This window comes from Oncorhynchus mykiss, chromosome 14, assembly GCF_057628025.1.
Source record: "Oncorhynchus mykiss isolate SJ-2025 chromosome 14, ASM5762802v1, whole genome shotgun sequence".
NCBI lineage: Eukaryota > Metazoa > Chordata > Actinopteri > Salmoniformes > Salmonidae > Oncorhynchus > Oncorhynchus mykiss.
The window spans coordinates 18,454,014-18,475,515 of record NC_143035.1 but is presented as its reverse complement, the minus strand read 5'-3'; the positions used below and the strand labels follow the sequence as shown (position 1 = coordinate 18,475,515).

General features: G+C 40.1%; 1 protein-coding gene across 1 annotated transcript in view; it reads right to left on the bottom strand.

The window, feature by feature from the left end:
* LOC110488935 (relaxin family peptide receptor 1) overlaps nt 1-21,502 on the bottom strand; it is a 94,489-nt gene that overhangs the window by 36,936 nt on the left and 36,051 nt on the right. The window contains exon 3 of the mRNA XM_021561419.3: nt 8,592-8,675. Within this exon, the coding sequence (XP_021417094.1) occupies nt 8,592-8,675 (84 nt within the window). The remainder of the gene's footprint in view (nt 1-8,591; nt 8,676-21,502) is intronic.

The following is a 21,502-nucleotide window of genomic DNA, read 5'->3' as shown; positions in this document are numbered from 1 at the left end:
CGATAACATTTGCATTGATGTCAGAGTGATTACAGGGACAGTAGAGAGCTAAGTAAGTACCAGGCAGTTAGCAAGTTTGGTTGGCTACTAATGACAATCAGCAGCATCAGAGCTTGGAGAAGACTAATTACCATGACTAAACAATCACATGGAATTTGACTACTTCATGACTAGTGACTGCCGGTGTGGCGGTAATATGGTCACCACAACAGCATATCGTGAGGCATGCACAGGTGTGCTTTACTCTGTTGCAACAGAGCAACTGCAGGACCAAAACAGCGGAGAAGTGTAGCCGTACTCTTCACACTCATAGCTTTTACAGAAGTCGGCTTAATATTGCTGTTTACTTTGTGAATCAGGTGAATCACTGACTCTACCTTTAACGATGAAGTAACAGTAACATTTTAATTGAAGCAGCTTCTTATAGACCCGATGTCACAGGAAGGCCAAAATGATCATCAAGGACAACAACCACCCGAGCCATTGCCTGTTCACCCCGCTACCATCCAGAAGGCGAGGTCAGTACAGGTGCATCAAAGCTGGGACCGAGAGACTGAAAAACAGCTTCTATCTCAAGGCCATCAGACTGTTAAACAGCCATCACTAACACAGAGAGGCTGCTGCCTACATACAGACTTGAAATCATTGGCCACTCCAACAAATGGATCCCCAGTCACTGTATTAATGACACTTTAATAATGATGTTTACATATCTTGCATTACTCATCCCATATGTACATACTGTATTTTATACCATCTATTGCATCTTGCCTATGCTGCTCGGTAATTGCTCATCCATATATACATATTATTTTCCCATCCCTTTACTTAGATTTGTGTGTATTAGGTACTTGTTGTGGAATTGTTAAGATTGCTTGTTGATATTGCTACTCTGTTGGAACTAGAAGCACAAGCATTTCGGTACACTCGCAATAACATCTGTTACTATGTGTATGTGACCGATTTGATTCATAGCACCTTATAGATGCAGTCATAACGTAAAATGATACTGATATCTCTCGAATATATCACAGTAAATGTGTCTCATGTAATATCACATTATCATCCTGTAGTTTCATAATATTGTTAGACTTTTCTATGATTATACGCTGGAGGTTGTCTCCCTGTTGAAACTGAATTTATTAATGATTGACTTGTTCAGAGAACTCTTCTCTTGTATTCACTTGACAACACCTTTTTATAGACAAACTTTTGAACTGTTCATGACTTCACTAAAAATAGCCTACATAAGCGAAGTGTGGTGTCAGGAAAATAACCTCACACTCAATGTCAACAAAACAAAGGAGATGATCGTGGACTTCAGGAAACAGCAGAGGGAGCAGCCCCATATCCACATCGACTGGACAGTAGTGGAGAAGGTGGAAAGTTTTAAGTTCCTCGGCGTACACATCACGGACTAACTGAAATGGTCCACACACTCAGACAGTGTGACAAAGAAGGCGCAGCAGTGCCTCTTCAACCTCAGGAGGCTGAAGAAACTCGGCTTGTCACTAAAAACACTCACAAACTTTTACAGATGCACAATCGAGAGCATCCTGTCACGCTGTATCACCGCCTGGTATGGCAACTGCTCTGCCCACAACCGTAAGGCTCTCCAGAGGGTAGTGAGGTCTGCACAACGCATCACTGGGGGAAAACTACCTGCCCTCCAGGACACCTACACCACCCGATGTCACAGAAAGGCCAACAAGATCATCAAGGACAACAACCACCCGAGCCACTATCTGTTCACCCCGCTATCATCCAGAAGGCGAGGTCATTACAGATGCATCAAAGCTGTGGCTGAGAGACTGAAAAACAGCTTTTATCTCAAGGCCATCAGACTGTTAAACAGCCATCACTAACATTGAGTGGCTGCTGCCAACATACTGACTCATCTCTAGCCACTTTAATAATTAAAAATTGGATGTAATAAATGTATCACTAGCCTCTTTAAACAATGCCACTTTATATAATGTTACATACCCTACATTACTCATCTAATATGTATATACTGTACTCTATTCCATTTATTGTATCTTGCCTATGCCATTTGGCCATCGCTCATCCATATATTTTATGTACTTATTCCTTTACACTTCTGTGTATAAGGCAGTTGTGAAATTGTTAGATTACTTGTTAGATATTACTCAATGGTCGGAACTAGAAGCACAAGCATTTCGCTACACTCGCATTAATATCTGCCATCCATGAGTATGTGACAAATAAAATTTGATTTGATTTGAGATACAATACCCTCGGTGGAAAAAAGCAACCATTCAAGGTCTCTGATATTACATTCACTTTATGAGTCTTAACAGCTTCTGAACCTACGTAAACTAAAATATATGCAGTAAACAATTATTGAGTGCTGTAAACAATTATGCTACGCTAGCTATCAATACTCTTACACAAATGCTTGTTTTGCTATGGTTGAAAAGCATATTTTGAAAATCTGAGACGACAGTGTTGTTAACAAAAGGCTAAGCTTGAGAGCTAGCATATTTATTTCATTTCATTTGCGATTTTCATGAATAGTTAACATTGCGTTATGGTAATAGCTTGAGGCTGTATTTACGATCCCGGATCCGGGATGGCTAGTATCAAGAGGTTTTAACAGCTTCTGAACCTACGTAAACTAAAATATATGCAGAAAACAATTATTGAGTGCTGTAAACAATTATAGAGCATGTGGGACAGATTATTATTACTTTAATTGGCAATGTAAAAGCTTTCACTGTCTGCATAAGTCTATGAACATAATTCAGCCCAAACTAACAAACATTACATGGATGTCCAATAAATAATCTGAATGAATATTCAATTCACTGTGCATCAGCAGAAAATAGACCCACGGTACAGCAGTTTCAGAAAATACAAAACTGAAAAATCGAATTTACATACAGTTGAAGTCGGACGTTTACATACACTTAGGTTGGAGTCATTAAAACTGATTTTTCAACCACTCTCCAAATGTCTTGTTAACAAACTATAGTATTGGAAAGTCGGTTAGGACGTCTACTTTGTGCATGACAGAAGTAATTTTTCCAACAATTCTTTACAGACAGACTATTTCACTTATAATTCACTGTAGCACGATTTCAGTGGGTCAGAAGTATACATACACTAAGTTGACTGTGCCTTTAGCTTCGAAAATTCCAGAAAATGATGTCATGGTTTTAGAAGCTTCTGATAGGCTAATTCACATAATTTGAGTCAAATGCAGGTGTAGCTGTGGATGTATATCAAGTCCTACCTTCAAACTCAGGGCCTCTTTGCTTGACATCATGGGAAAATCAAAGAAATCAGCCAAGACCTCAGAAAAACTAGACCTCTACAAGTCTGGTTCATCCTTGAGAGCAATTTCCAAATGCCTGAAGGTACCACGTTCATCTGTACAAACAATAGTAAGCAAGTATAAACACCATGGGACCACGCAGTTGTCATACCGCTCAGGAAGGAGACACGTTCTGTCACGTAGAGATGAACGTACTTTGGTGGGAAAAGTGCAAATCAATCCCAGAACAACAGCAAAAGACCTTGTGAAGATACTGGAGAATGCAGGTACAAAAGTATCAATATCCACAGTAAAACGAGTCCTATATCGACATAACCTGAAAGGCGCTGAGCAAGGATAGAAGCCACTGCTCCAAATCCGCCATAAAAAAGCCAGACTACGTTTTGCAACTGCACATGGGGACAAAGATCGTACTTTTTGGAGAAATGTCCTCTGGTCTGATGAAACAAAAATATAACTGTTTGACCATTATGGTCATCGTTATGTTTGGAGGAAACTTGCAAGCCGAAGAACACCATCCCAAACGTGAAGCACGGGGGTGGTAGCATCATGTTGTGGGGGTGCTTTGCTGCAGGAGGGACTGGTGCACTTCACAAAATAGATGGTATGAGGCTGGAAAATTATGTGGATATATTGAATCAACATCGCAAGACATCAGTCAGGAAGTTAAAGCTTGGTCACAAATGGGTTTTCCAAATGGACAATGACCTCAAGCACACTTCCAAAGCTGTGGCAAATTGGCTTAAGGACAACGAAGTCAAGGTATTGGAGTGGCCATAACAAAGCCCTGACCTCAATCCTACAGAAAATGTGTGGGCAGAACTGAAAAAGTGTGTGCGAGCAAGGAGGCCTACAAACCTGACTTAGTTACACCAGCTTGTGGAAGGCTACCCGGAACGTTTGACCCAAGTTTAACAATTTAAAGGCAATGCTACCAAATACTACTTGAGTGTATGTAAACTTCTGACCCACTGGGAATGTAATGAAATAAATAAAAGCTGAAATAAATCATTCTCTCTACTATTATTCTGACAATTCACATTCTTAAAATAAAGTGGTGATCCTAACTGACCTAAGACAGGAAATCTTTACTACGATTAAATGTCAGGAATTGTGAGTTTAAATGTATTTGGCTAAGGTGTATGTAAACTTCTGACTTCAACTGTAAGTATTCAGTTTGTAAGGATTCTGTAAGTATTCAGACCCTTTACGGCGCCGTTTCGTCTACCTTGCTGTCAAGAGACTGGACATTGGCGAGTAGTATACTTGGGAGCAGTGAGCGATGTGCCCGTATACGGAGCCTGACCAGAAGACCGCTCCGTCTGCCCCTTCTACGGCGCCGTTATTTTGGGTCGCCTACTGGAACCCGAGCCATTGTCCTGGGTGGTGATCCAAACAGAGGATCCACTTCGGGAAAGTCGTATTCCTGGTCGTAATGTTGGTAATTTGACGTTGCTCTTATATCCAATAGTTCCTCCCGGCTGTATGTAATAAGACTTAAGACTTCCTGGGGTAACAGTGTAAGAAATAATATCCAATCCAAAAAAATAATGTCCAATCAATTGAATTTACCACAGGTGGACACCAATCAAGTTGTAGAAACATCTCAAGGATGATCAATGGAAACAGGATGCACCTGAGCTCAATTTTGAGTCTAATAGCAAAGGGTCTGAATACTTATAAGGCATTTCTTTTTTTATAGATGTTCAAACATTTCAAAAAAGCTGTTTTTGCTTTGTCATTATGGGGTATTGTGTGTAGACTGATGAGGCAAAAATGTATTTACTCCATTTTAGAATACGGCTGTAACGTGTAACAAAATGTGAAATAAGGGAAGGGGTCTGAATACTTTCCGAATGCATGTCTATGTGTATTTGCTTGGTAGTATTCCTCTCAGGAAGTCTTCAAGAAATGTTCCTCTAGACTGCTGAATTGTGAAGTTATAAAACTGCCACAAAAAAGATGGATGGATATGTGTTTTATTCAAAGCTACTGATCCAGTAGGTAGGTTGTCATTCTGCACTAATATACTTGCTCATTGGTTCTTGAATACATTTTACCCAACTTACCTGTCATAAGCATAATGGATATTGGAACAAGGCAAGGCAGAGTACACTGACTAGCCCTTTCCTGCAGTCAAATGACCTAGTGGCCTCATGGGTGGAATGTGATTAATATTTTCACAATTATTAATAAAAAAAAAATTAACAACAAAAATCTGGTGTTTCTATGTCAAACGGTTTTGTTATATTTCAGTCTTCTGTGATTGTAATGAGTGCGCTGCATTGCGAGTTGGGAAGCAAGTACAGGGAGCGAATATTTAATAAATAAATGGAACATAATACAAAACAAGAAACAAGAACAGCACACATGAAACTGAAACAATAACGCCTGGGGAAGGAACCAAAGGGAGTGACAGTAATAGGGCAGGTAATCAAGGAGATGATGGAGTCCAGGTGAGTGTCATGAGGCACTGATGCGTGTGACGATGGTGACAGGTGTGCGCAATAATCTGCAGCCTGTTGACCTAGAGGCCGGAGAGGGAGCACACGTGACAGTACCCACTCCTTGATGCGCGGCTCCAGCCGCAGGACGCCAACCAAAATGACGATCTCTGGGATCAGGAGTGGACCGGTCACCTCTGCTGAAGAGCGAAACCTGTCGATCCGGCTGAGGCATGGGAGCATGGCGGCCTAGAGCGCCGTAGAGAGCATACGTGACAGTACCACCTCCCCGGGAAGAAGCTCCAGCTGCAGGATGCCAACCAAAGGGACGATCCCGGGGATCAGGAGTGGACCGGTCGCCTCCGCTGAGGGACAGAAACCTGGCAAACCGGTTGAGGCGTGAGAGCCTAACGAACCGATTGAAAACTCCCCAGGTGCGTTGGCCGAGGCATGTCGAGCCAGCTGAGGCATGGGAACCTGTCGAGCCAGCTGAGACATGGGAACCTGTCGAGCCAGCTGAGGCATGGGAGCCTATCAATCCCGCTGAGGTATGGAAATCTGTCGAGCCAGCTGAGGCAGGGGAACCCGTCGAGGCTTGGGAACCTGTCAAGCCAGCTGAGGCATGAGAGTGACGAACCGGCTGAGGCCGACCTAGTAGCTCCAGTACTGACACCCGGACCCGACATCACCCTCAACACAAAAACAAAACAAACACTCCCTGATGCTTTCCTTTGTTGAGGCGTTATTCTGTAAGGAGTGCGCTGAGAGTCGGGAAGCAAGTACAGGGAGTGAATATCTAATAAATAAAACAAGACACACGAACAGCACACAGACATGAAACAGAAACAAAAACAATAACGCCTGGGGAAGGAACCAAAGGGAGTGACAGTAATAGGGCAGGCAATCAAGGAGGTGATGGAGTCCAGATGAGTGTCATGAGGCGCTGATGCACGTGACGATGGTGACAGGTGTACGTGACGATGGTGACATGTGTACGCAATAATCAGCAGCCTGGTGACCTAGAGGCCGGAGAGGGAGAACATGTGACAGTGATGCAGAGTACAAGTCATAAGTTTGGACACACCTACTCATTCAAGGGTTTTTCTTAATTTTTACTATTTTCTTCATTGTAGAATAATAGTGAAGACATCAAAACTATGAAATAACACATATGGAAGCATGTAGTAACCAAAAAAGTGTTAAACAACTCAAAATATATGTAATATTCTTCAAAGTAGCCACCCTTTGCCTTGATGACAGCTTTGCATACCCTTGGCATTCTCTCAACAAGCTTCATGAGGTAGTCACCTGGAATGCATTTCAATTAACATGTATGCCTTGTTAAAAGTTAATTTGTGTAATTTCATTCCTTTGTAATGCGTTTGAACCAATCAGTTGTGTTCTGACAAGATAGGGGTTGTATACAGATGATAGCCCTATTTGGTAAAAGACCAAGTCCATATTATGGCAAGAACAGCTCAAATATGCAAAGAGAAATTACAGTCCACCATTACTTTAAGACATGAATGTCAGTCAATGCGGAACATTTCAAGAACTTTGAATGTTTCTTTAAGTGCAGTTGCAAAAACCATCAAGCGCTATGATGAAACTGGTCTCATGAGGACCGTCACAGGAAAGGAAGACCCAGAGTTACCTCTGCCGCAGAGTTAGACTTACCAGCTTCAGAAATTGCATCCCAAATAAATGCTTCACAGAGTTCAAGTAACAGACACATCATAACATCAACTGTTCAGAGGAGACTGTGTGAATCAGGCCTTCATGGTCGAATTGCTGCAAAAGAAACCAATACTAATGGACACCAATAAGAAGAGACTTGCTTGGGCTAAAAAACACGAGCAATGGACATTAGACCGGTAGAAATCTGTCCTTTGGTCTGATGAGTCCAAATTTCAGATATTTGGTCCCAACCGCTGTGTCTTTGTGAGACGCAGAATAGGTGAACGGATGATCTCTGCATTGTGTGGTTTCCACCGTGAAGCATGGAGGAGGAGGCGTGATGGTGTGGGGGTGCTTTGCTGGTGACACTGTCAGTGATTTATTTAGAATTCAAGGCACCCTTAACCAGCATGGCTACCACAGCATTCTGCAGCGATACGCCATCTCATCTGGTTTGCGCTTGTGGGACTATCATTTGTTTTTCAACAGGAGAATGACCCAACACACCCCCAGGCTGTTTAAGGGCTATTTGACCAAGAAGGAGAGTGCTGCATCAGATGACCTCAAACCAGTTGAGATGGTTTGGGATTTGGATCGCAGAGTGAAGGAAAAGCAGCCAACACATGCTCAGCATATGCGGGAACTCCTTCAAGACGGTTGGAAAAGCATTCCAGGTGAAGCTGGTTGAGAGAATGCCAAGAGTGTGCAAAGCTGTCAAAGGGTGGCTACTTTGAAGCATCTAAAATATACAATATTTTGATTTGTTTAACACTTTTTTGGTTACTACATGATTCTGTGTTATTTCATAGTTGTGGTGTCTTCACTATTATTCTACAATGTAGAAAATAGTAAAAATAAAGAAAAACCCTTGAATGAGTAGGTGTGTCCAAACTTTTGACTGGTACTGTATATTAAGTGTAATATTGGGATGCAAACTCTAAATATCTTTATCTGACATGGTACAGGTGTCTTTTTTTTAAATGAACAGTCTTCTCATGTGTTCTGCTAGTATAGCTTCAACTTCTATGTCTACTTGTTCTGGTCCCTAACTCTGGCCTTCTATTTGTGTATACTTTTATAACAATGTTGATTTTGTTAAAGACTACCAAGAAACACTCTGTGTGACCCTGATTTAGCCCAATGCACTAAAAGGATAACTTTCATATACTTACAGCATTTATCGGACTTGGTCCCGATGTCGATGATGGGCATCCCAAAATACTTGTCAAAAAGATGGGGCCATCCGTTGTTATCTCCTAGGAAACAAAATATCAACACATTATTATACTGATCAGAAATAATACAAAGTAAAACCCTACAGCAAACATCAATGTTGTACCATACCTTTATTACTAATTTAGACGTGCAGGCCAAGGTGTCATTTAATGCCTTCTACAAGACAGCAGGAATAAACTACTTTCAGCCTGGCATCAACTTGATATCCATAACCCAGCCAGTATGCTTCAAGTTTTGACACTGTAGAGTCTCCCTCAATAAGTCTGGGGCTTAGCCTTGATGTCAATCTGTTTCTACTCTCTTGCCAACTCCTTATGGAGCTGCCATGTTTGGCTTGACAATGACAGCAATGAAGTTGGCAGGAACACTAACAGATCTGGGGACAGGCTTTCCAGGGCTCATTCGTTGAACCATGAGAAGATAAATAGATTGCCTATTTCGGTAGATCAATCTGGAATGAAGTTTGGGTTTGCCGATATAAATACTACAAGCTTTTAGGTCAATCCATCTCAAAAGATCTGTTTAAAAAAATTAGACACAGAAAGAAGTAATTATGTTTACAAGGAAAGTGTGTCATTTCTAACAGCTTCCTCATTACCAGTGCAAATGGATGTGCTGTTTTAGCTGCCTTCCAACCTAATGCAGCATCATCAATCACAAGTGTCACAGATTTCAAAAGTTCAGCATTGATTTTCTGCTTCAGTGATAACATTCAAGTTAGAGCCTTAAAGCTATGGGCTTTCTTCGGCTATTTGCTATGGGGATCAGTATGGTCTTTTAGTGAGTAACAACCTCCTCTGTATCCTGGCTTCACGCACCAGTTTCATGCCCAAATGGATGTGACATACTTTGATAATACAACTCTTACATCCTACTCATATTAATTAGACCAATAGAACCCTCCATGTAGTTTCTGAGTGAAATACCTTCCTCAACCCATATCACGTCGCATGGCTGAACTGCTGAGCTCTTCGCATGATTAAAATGGCAGCTACCCAGTAGAGTTTGCACTACGGAATCCCAATAGTCGACCTTTAAAATATCATCATGACATGGAGGCTGCATCTCATCATGTGTCAGGTGAAAGTGTACTGTTCAACAACAGTCGAAATCAATCAGCAAATGCATTTTTTTTAAACCATATGTCAATTATTTGCGACGTGAGCAACTATTTCCCTGTTTTGTTGAGCTAAACTTATTTTAAGGCTTTTAATAAGATCCAGTGTTTGTGGGCTTGGTTGCTATACGTCCAATAACTTCCTTGTAGTATATTGACACAAACATTTTTAAATCAAGGTATACCATTCAACAACAGATTTCTAAAACACATATGTTCAAGTTATTATTTCCAACATGTGGAACTATTTAATTTTCTTATTTTAAGGTTTTTAAAGAGATGCAATCCCAGTGGATTTGCTATTAGGTTCAATAAATTCCCTGTGGAGAGCACGGTCACAAATACATTATTTCATTATGAAAATATCATGCAAGGCCACTTATACTCAATACTAACATGTGATTGTGATTTGCATACTCATATGGTGTATAGAGACACATTCACACACATTGGCAGTGCTGAAACAGCATTCAACTCTACTGCTATGGAAACCTGTGTCACCTTTTCAAATAGTGTCAGACATCCTTTCAAAACCAAGTAATATTAAAGTTATGAGTGACTGTCGTCAGAATGTTATGTTTTTCCTCATCTAAAGAGTTAATAAACTCAGTCTTATTCATTCCAAACTTTTAATTCAATATAGTCATATCAGTGACTTCCTGGCCCATGGCATAATGACAGCAAATCAATGCACTGTAAGGGGCTAAACATTAATTAAGGGTTGATTTTGCAAACACGGGCACTTTTGGATGTTAAATGTTTTGAAAATGAAACCTCTTGAAAATGCTTTTTATCTATCTGAATATTTTCTCCACTCTGTCTGGAAACAAGATCTAATGGTGGCAGAGACCATACTTAAGAATATAAAGATTTTTATCGATTTTCCCAAATGCCCAAGCAGAAATAACATTACCACCACATCATAAAATGTCCGATTTTAGATGTAAAGGGAATGACATAAGGTATTTTATATAACACTTCACATGATTTGTTTTTACTATTTGGAAGTTTTAATTATATGTATTCATCATTGTCAAGTCTAAATGTCTATATATGCCTTGATGATACTCAGAAACATGTATTTACCAAATCAAAATGTTCATATTTTAATTCCTAAAATAATGTATTTTAATAACATGCATCTAAGGTTCACATATGGGAAAAATCATCAATATCAATTGTAATTTAATACAGACTTTCCTTAAAAATATGTACCGTGATGGAAATAACTTAGCATTGTGGTAATGACAGAATGTGTTGGAAATTACATTTCATATAAAACAACTGATGAAAAATAAAAACATTTCACAGTTATACATGCTTAATGTATGAACTAATACATCTGGGAATTACATTTTTTTTTACAGTATTTGGTCATAAATAGCAGGGATTCTAGCATGCTATCTCCAGTTGAAGAGCTAGCATACAGTTTATCCTAAATATGCATAATTAAAACATAATTTCTAAAATCTTACATAATTTAATGAAATTATAGCCTAATTGGTAATGACGTATAATAAAATATTATCTTCTCAAGTCGTATTTACCTTTGTTTTTCTATTCTTTCCCAGCATAAAAATGTGAATCTCCCTCCATGACATCCATGTGCTCCAGTCACTATTTACATCCATGGTAACCAAGAAAAACAAACTTTTGAAAAAAACGTTATTATCATGTAATCCGCTTGTCGTTGTGGTAATGACCCAAAACTTAGACACGACTGTATTTTGTATTAAAAAAATGAACAAGTGGCTTATACACATCTAATATGTATATAGATTCCATTTATTTGAATATTTTTTTAAACAGATGCTTTAAATATTTTCTCATTTTAAAGACCTTTGTAAGTGTAATACTGTACATAGTAGAATGTCAAAAGTATGGGTGTGAGACAGGACAATTTTAGTCTCTACTTAATGGAAGTGAAATAAAAACATCTAAATTCACATTTTATCTGAAAAATCTAGCCATGAGACACAAAAAAGTCCCGTATTTGCAAGATCACCCTAAAATCAAAACTCATTGAGAAATGAAAGTCTTGAGGGTGTTTAAGGTGGAATATTAAATCACCACCGTTCTCCTTATAACTAATTTTAATAGAAAACGTAATTCAATGAACAAAGGTTAACATCTCCGAGGTTGTTCCCACACAGACAGTTTGAAGACACTGATCTTAGAAACTGATGCTGTATCCTTCTGCAGCCCTTGTTATTTTAGACATTCCCTAACGTTTTCACAAAACAAGACAATCCAAAACTTCTTTAGCGACCCCTGGTGTCTGAATGTATTTTGCCGTCTTGCTGATCTCGCTCTTTTCCCTCTTGCCTTTGGAGAGAGCGTCCACGAACTGAGAACTCTGGAGCAGAAAGAAACCTAGAAATATTGAACGTTGATAACTTACTGGAAACAAAGTTGTAAAGTATATATTTACTACTACAGCATAATCAAGTGAGTAGATAATCAGAGTGAGTTGAACCAGAGGATAATTGGGTATTTTCCTTTGACGCTTATGAACAGAGAATCCTGGTGAGTTAGCTTTATGCTAGCTAAATTATATGCCTGTCTTGATGAAAAACAAAGGTGTACATGATATTTACGATCTAAGAACAACTGACATACACATGTATGACTTTGAGAGGGATGAACATTTTAGATTTTAGAATGTTTAGCATTTAGCATTTGCTATCACTACATGTGCATTTTGTAACCCCCTTTTGATTCGACAGCACCAGCGCCACATACCATCTTCTGCAAACTACTTGGCCATTTACAGAGGCTCATCATCTACAGATTCTACGATCATCATTGTTGCCTCATCTCTATAGAGGGACATTTGACTGGTACATTGTGGAATGAACTGAACCGAGATAATTGAGTGAACTCACATTTCACTTTTATTGGGTACCCCATTTTTTTTCTTTTTATTACTGTATTGGACAAAACTCAATTGCTGAAAATGAATGGTCGTTGTTGATAATCTGTTGTTATGATACTCTGTTGTTGTGATCTTTGAACATAAAAGAGAACAAAAACAAAAGTCCTTGCATATTCTTCCTTTTTCCTTGCTTAATTAGATTCCATTTCTTTAGATAACAGTCTCCTTATAAATTCATGATGAAAAATCTTGTATTGACAAACAAAAAATGCAAGATGTACACTATATATGGGGCAGAAGGTAGCCTAGTGGTTAGAGCGCTTGACTAGAAACTGAAAGGTTGCAAGATCGAATCCCCGAGCTGACAAGTTAAAAATATGCCATTCTGCCAATGAACAAGGCAGTTAGCTCACTGTTCCTAGGCCGTCATTGAAAATAAGAATTTGTTCTTAAGTGACTTGCCTAGTTAAATAAAGGTAAAATAAGAAAATAGATATATACAAAAGTATGTGGACACCTGTTCAAATTAGTGGAGTTTCATTATTTTAACCACACCCGTTGCTGATACGTGTAGGTGTATAAAATTGAGCACACCGCCATGCAATCTCCATAGACAAACATTGGCAGTAGAATAGTCTTACTGAAGAGCTCAGTCACTTCAACATGGCACTGGCATAGGATGACAAGTTAGTTAGTCAGATTCCTGCCCCGGTCAAGTGTAAGTGATGTTATTGTGAAGTGGAAACGTCTAGGAGCAACAACAGGTCAGCTGCAAAGTGCTAGGCCACACAAGCTCACAGAACGGGACGGTCGAGTGCTGAAGCATGCAGTTGCAACACTCACTACTGAGTTCCAAACTGCCTCTGGAAGCAACGTCAGAACAAGAACTGTTCATTGGGCGCTTCATGAAATGGGTTTCCATAGCCGAGCAGTCGCACACAAGCCTAAGATCACCATGCGCCAAGCGTCAGCTGGAGTGGTGTCAAGCTCGCCGCTACTGGACTCCGTAGCAGTGGAAATGCATTCTCTAGAGTCTAGAGCGATGAATCACGCTTCACCATCTGGCAGTCCGACGGACTAATCTGGATTTGACGGAAGCCAGGAGAACGCTACCTGCCTGAATGCATAGTGTCAACTGTAAAGTTTGGTGGATGAGGAATAATGGTCTAGGGCAGTTTTTCATGCTTCGGGCTAGGCCCCTTAGTTCCAGTGAAGGGAAATCTTAACTCTACAGCATATAATGACATCCTGGACAATTGTGGTTCCAACTTTATAGCAATAGTTTGGGGAACGCCCTTTCCTGTTTCAGCATGAAAATGCCACGTGCACAAAGTGAGGTCCATACAGAAATAGTTTGTTGATATTGGTGTGGAAGAACTTGACTGGCCTGCACAGAACCCTGACCTCAACCCCATCGAACACCTTTGGGATGAAATGGAACGCCGACTGTGAGACAGGCCCAATTGCCAAACATCAGTTCCCAACCTCACTAATGCTCTTGTGGCTGAATGGAAGCATTACCTGCCGCATTGTTCCAACATCTAGTGGAAAGCCTTCCCAGAAGAGTGGAGGCTCTTATAGTAGCAAAGGGGGGATGTTGATGGAATTTATATGAATGACTAGAATATTCCACCCTGAAGCCATATAATCGTATGAAATTGATTAGAATTATGTATACCATAGTCTGTACAATATGTCTATAATAGTATCTTAAAAACAGACCAGAACGTTCTGTCTGAGCAAGATTCAGTGCCGACCTTGGCTGGAGCCACTGAGAGTACTTCCCAGTCTCCCTATCTTGAGGGAGAAGGGGGAGTAAGTCTCACAGAATCCCCTAATCTTTGTCGGCTGGGTAGCAGGAAATGTGTGTGCGTATGTTAGTGTGAATGGGTGTGTGTGAGAAGTCAGCATAAAATGAATTGTCTTGTACAACAGAGCAGTGCGCTCTCGTAAATAAACTTACTATCGTAGCTGGGCCTCCGTCTGATTCATTTCAACCAGTTTCTTACAAATTCTGGGTTTCAGGCTGAGTAGTTAATTTAATTGGGTTTATGAACGTTGAGAACATCATTCTCGTGACAGGGGACCAACTCTATATTATCGCTCATGATTACGGAATAAGATGTTGGACAAGCAGGTGTCCACATACTTTTGGTCATGTAGTGTATATATGAGGGCATAAAAAATGTCCCCAGAAGAGTTGAAGGGTCATTTCTCTTTGTAATTTCAAAGTTTCATCTGCATTCTGTTTTGGGTGAAATATGAATATGACTCACATCTTGAATGCACAGATACACACACACACACACACACACACACACACACACACACACACACACACACACACACACACACACACACACACACACACACACACAATACAATAGCTGCAGACAGACACCGAGGCACCCAACCCGACCCTAAATGATTTGGTTTGGGGCCGTCTTTCATCTTGTCAAAACAGTAGTTGGGCTCATCTGGGCCACAGCAAAAAGACACTTCCAAATCGTTTTGCTTTGAAAACTGTTTCTTCAATATTAATGTTGACAGGAGAGTATCAGGAAAAATGTTTCTTCAATATTACTGATGACAGGAGAGTATGATGAAAAATGTTTCTTCAATATTAATGTTGACAGGAGAGTATGATGAAAAATGTTTCTCTAATATTAATGTTGACAAGAGAGTATGATGAAAAATGTTTCTCTAATATTAATGTTCACAGAAGAGTGTCATAAAAAATGTACATTCTGATGGCAGAATGATGACAGATGCAGGGTTAGTAATTAACAGTGTCTCAAGACAGTGTGAATTTTTACCAGCTGTAAGTCTGACAATAGTAAAGATAATCAAACACATTTTATTCCCCTGACATTGTCCTTTATGGCGCCAGGCAAAGGCATTTGCATATTAAAAATCCACTACAAAAAACGCAATGTCCAATCCTTTTGAAGACTTTCCCAATTCTTCACGAATTTGTGACCAAATGATCTATTATTAAGTAGATATTCGTAGTTGTTACCCACTAGTTATGAATCCTTCGACTGATGGGAGTAGTATGTTTTCTTCTTTTTCAGATTGCATAGCTGTAGTCTGTAGTCTGTAGTCATTAATGCTTGACTTCAGACCTAGCCATTAGAAACAGATGGTCATGGAAATTCATATCTCAATGGACTGCACCAGATGCACTAGTCATTGGGACAAGTACCAACGGACGTGGTATGCTAAATAATGTTTGTTGGAGAATAATCTGATTATGTTTATTGGATCTTTATTCAATTAAGTTGAGCTTGTCATTATCAGTTGTCAAAGGGAGAGCGCTGGAATAATTGTGCCGTTATCCTAATCAACTTTATATTGCATCAATGGTCTGCTCTCTGCACAAACAGCGACGGTGTGATGGTGTTTTATTAAGTGTGCAGTGAGACAGCTGTATCATCTCGGTGTGTTGCCTGGAGTCTAAGAGATATGGTGGTGGCCGAAGCCCAACATGATTAACTGTTTTGAGGTCAGTAAAAGCTCAAACAATGCTGTTACCCTCAAGGTGTCGGTCTCTTGCAAACAAACAAACACAGCACGCATGCACACAAACACATGCATGTGCACACTTTATCATACACACACACTTTCGTGAACACTTACGCTCACACACACACACACACACACACACACACAACCAACCTCACAATGGGGATGACTCATCTAATTTCCCCAAAACAGTTTGGACCAAAACCATCTATCTGTGTGGCACACATGGCCACCTACTAAGCCTCATGGTCCTCTGCACAGACGAGACGTTTCCCAATCTATCAAACAATACCACCATGCATAAAGAGAAAAAACAATTTGTTTGTATGGTAACTGCAAAGAATGAAGCACACACCCACCAGACATGAATCATAATTATATAGTAGTTAGCAGCCTATGTACACCATTATTTGACATCATCATGATTATATGCTCTACACCTCCTTGAGAGACTCTCTGAACCATAGGTGGCTAAGATGAGTGTTTGCCGCACAGAAGAAAGGGGGGATGAAAACAACTTTAAAGAAAGAAGATGAAGTTCAAGAGAAAAGTGTGATTCGGCTTTACAATTATGCAGGAGTATGGTGAGGCAGATATAGAGGGATGGCTCCCCTACCTTTCCATTCACCACTTCCAGGAAGCCACAGCAGGAAGCACAGTGAATTGATTGAGAGTGAAATATACATTGACAAGGTCAATGCCATCTACGTTATAGCTCATCCTCTCTCGTAAACATGTTAAAATAAATTAAAAACAAAGCTTCATTGTCTTGGTGGAAGGAAGACAGTTGCCAAAGAGCAGTATACTCTCCTTCTCCCCCTCCCATCCCTTCCTTCACTCACTGGAGGGCTTAAGGCTTGTCTTAAGCAGGGCTCAGAGCAACATCCACTTGGTCAAACCCACTCTCACCAGATGGTTATAAGTGTGGCAGAGTGGCAATAGAAGCTGGATCAGCCCAGGTGGTCAGCTTCTGAAACAGACATGGTTTGTTGAGTTTACTTATTATATACACTGAACAAAAATATAAACGCAAGTGTTGGTTCCATGTTTCATGTGCTGAATAAAAAATCCCAGAAATGTTCCATATGCACAAAAAGCTTATTTCTCTAAAATGTTGTGCACAAATTTGTTTACTGCCCTGTTAGTGAGCATTTCTCATTTGCCAAGATAATCTATCCACCTGACAGGTGTGACATATCAATAATCTGAATAACAGCAATGAAAGGTTACTCTAAAGTGTGCAGTTTTGTCACACAACACAATACCACATATGTATGAAGTTTTGATAGGTATGCTGATTGCAGGAATGTGCACCAAAGCTGTTGCCGGAGAATCAAATGTTAATTTCTCTACCATAAGCCACCTCCAACATCATTTTAGAGAATTTGGAAGAACGTCCAAACGGCCTCACAACCGCAGACCACATGTAACCACGCTAGCCCAGGACCTCCATATCCGGCTTGTTCACCTGCAGGATTGTCTGAGACCATCCACCCGGACAGCTGATGAAACTGTGGGTTTGGACAACCAAAGAATTTCTGCACAAACTGTCAGAAACCGTCTCAGGGAAACTCATCTGCGTGCTCGTCTTCCACACCAGGTTCTTGACTTCACTGCAGTTCTGTGTTGTAATAGACTTCAGTGTGCAAATGTTCACCTTTGATAGCCACTGGCATGCTGGAGAAGTGTGCTCTTCATGAATGAATCCCAGTTTCAACTGTACCAGAAAAATTGCAGACACTGTGTATTGCGTCGTGTGGGCGAGTGGTTTGCTGATGCCAACATTGTGAACAGAGTGCTCCATGTTGGTGGTGGGGTTATGGTATGGGCAGGCATAAGCTATAGACAATGAACACAATTGCATCATATCGATGGCAATTTCAATGCACAGAGATATCGTGATGAGATCCTAAGGCCCATTGTCGTGGCCCTTCATCCGCCACAATCACCTCATGTTTCAGCATCTTAATGCACAGCCCCATTTTGAAAGGATCTGTACAGAATTCCTGGAAGCTGAAAATGTCCCAGTTCTTCCACGGCCTGCATACTCATCAGACATGTCACCAATTGAGCATGTTTGGGTTGCTCGGAATCGACGTGTAGGACAGCATGTTCCAGCTCCCACCAGCCATTGAAGAGGAGTGGGACAACATTCCACAGGCCACAATCATCAGCCTGATCAACTTTGTGCGATGTCTCAAGCTGCATGAGGCAAATGGTGGTCACACCAGATACTGATTGGTTTTCTGATCCACGCCCCTACCTTTTTTTTAAGGTATCTGTGACCAACAGATGCATATCTGTATTACCAGTCATGTGAAATCCGTAGATTAGGGCCTAATTTATTTATATAAATGGACTGATTTGCTTATATGAACTGTAACTCAGTAAAATCTTTGAAATTGTTGCATTTACACTTTTGTTCAGTATATACTGCATCTCCAGGTGTTACAAACAATTGAGCCGCCACTTCCACAGCCCATTGGGATTCAGTAGAGATGTAACAATGTTACTTCTCGATATCCAATTGATGATAGTGGGGAGTGTGGGGGGCTTAGAACATGAAGAGGGGAGTTAGCGATGTGGATTTGAGAGCAGGTGGGATTGGTGCAGTGACAGCTGATCTAGATAGCAGTTTGTCGTACAAACAAGCAAACATGATTGCACTTCTATTTTCGAGAAAATAACAAGTTTGTTTACCCATACAATGGAGTAAGACCTAAGTGTTCAAAATGGTGTTGCACGTAAACATACTTGTGTGCAGATAAAAATATACTTATTTTGCTGAAACTCAAAGCGCAATTATTCTTGCAAACACACACCTAGATCATTGTCACCATACAATTCCCATTCGGTCTCAAATCCACCTTTCCTACTCCTCCTACTCCAAAAATATAAATGATCCATGCAACAATGTAAAGATTTTACTTAGTTACAGTTCATATAAGGAAATCACACAATTGAAATAAATTCATTAGGCCCTAATCTATGAACTTCGCATGACTGGGAATACAGATATGCATCTGTTGGTTACCTTTAAAAAAAAGCAGGGCAATGGATCAGAAAACCAGTCAGTATCTGGTGTGATGACCATTTGCCTCATGCAGCTGGACACATTTTCTGTCGAATGTTGGTGGAATGTGGCCTGCAAAGTTGGTGGATATTGGTGGGAACTGGAACACGCTGTCGTACACATCGATCCAGAGCATCCCAAACGTGCTCAATGTCTGGGGAGTATGCAGGCCATGGAAGAACTGGGATATTTTCAGCTACCAGGAATTGTGTGCAGATCCTTGCGACATGGGGCTGTGCCTTATCATGCTGAAACATGACGTGATGGTGGCGGATGAATGGCACGACAAAGGGCCTCAGGATCTTGTCAGGTATCTCTGTGCATTCAAATTGCCATCGATAAAATGCAATTGTGTTCGTTGTCTGTAGCTTATGTCTGCCCATACCATAAACTCACCACCACCATGGGGTACTCTTTTCACAACGTTGACTTCAGCAAACCGCTTGTCCACACGACGCCATACATGTGGTCTACAGTTGTGAGGCCGGTTGGACGTACTGCCAAATTCTCAAAAATGATGTTGGAGGCGACGTATGGTAGAGAAATAAACATTAAATTATCTCGCAACAGCTCTGGTGGACATTCCTGCAGTCAGCATGCCAATTGCACACTCCCTTAAAACTTGAGACATCTGTGGCATTTTAGAGTGGCCTTTTATTGTCCCCAGCGCAAGGTTTTAGAGTGGCCTTTTATTGTCCCAAGCACAAGGTGCACCTGTGTAATGATCACGCTGTTTAATCTTGGCAAAGGATAAATGCTCACTAACAGGGATGTAAACAAATTTGTGCACAACATTTTAGAAAAATACATTTTTGTGAGTACGGAACATTTCTGGGATATTTTACTTAAGTTCATGAAACATGGGACCAACACTTTACGTGTTGCATTTATAATTTTGTTCAGTGTAATGTTTTGATATTGATATCGAGCATCTGGTCTATACTTTCTCATACACCTTAATTGTAGGTGTATGTCAGAAAAGGTGTACTCAAGTCAGAACTACAATATTGTACTCCGACAGGGACAGCTTGAATAGAAACTGAACCAGGTACTTTTCATTTGGGGCTAATTCACCACCTGAGTAAGTGGAAACTCAAAACATATTATCAACATTGCTAACTACAATCACTGAATATTGAGAAATACATGTCATACCCCCAGGAAGCTGAGACCTTACTCTCTTCAGCTAACAACATGATAATTGTTTTCCAGCGATTTAATTTTGAAATATTGCACAATCAGAATGCATTTTTTTCTCTATATACAGTACCATTCAAAAGTTTGGACACACCTACTGGTTTTTCTTTATTTTTACTATTTTCTACATTGTAGAATAATAGTGAAGAGATCAAAACTATGAAATAACACATATGGAATCATGTAGTAACCAAAAAAGTGTTAAACCAATCAAAATATATTTTAGATTTTCAAAAAAGCCTTGATGACAGCTTTCCACACTCTTCTCTCAACCAGCTTCATGAGGTAGTCACCTGGAATGCATTTAAATTAACAGGTGAGCCTTGTTAAAAGTGAATTTGGGGAATTTCTTTCCTTCTTAACCTCTCTAGGGTATGTGGGTGGGACGCTAGCGTCCCATCTGACCAACATCCAGTGAGATTGCAGAGTGCCAAATTCAAATACAGAAATACTCATTATAAAAATTCAGAAAACAAAATATATTTTACATAGGTTGAAATATGAACTATATGAATCCAACCATGGTGTCAGATTTAAAAAATGCTTTACGGCGAAAGCATACCTTACGATTATTTGAGAACATAGCCCAGTTGACAAATTATTACAAACAGTAACCAGCCAAGCAGAGGCGTTACAAAACTCAGAAATAGAGATAAAATTAATCCCTTACCTTTGATGATCTTCATATGGTTGCACTCAGAAGACATTAATTTACTCAATAAATGTTCATTTTTTTCGATAAAGTCTCTTTATATCCAAAAACCTCAGTTTTGTTTGCGCGTTTTCTTCAGTAATCCACAGGCAGACAAAAAAATCCAAATTGATAGAAACATGTCAAACAATCTTTATTTTCAATCCTCAGGTTGTGTTTAGCCCAAGTGATCTATAATATTTCAACCGGACAATAACGTTGTCAATATAAAAGGTAAACAAGAAATGCACTCTCTCGGGATTGCGCATGAAAAAGCTCTGTGACACGTCAGGGTCCACTCATTCAGACTGGTCTTACTCCCTCATTTATAAGAATACAAGACTGAAACAATTTCTAAAGACTGTTGAC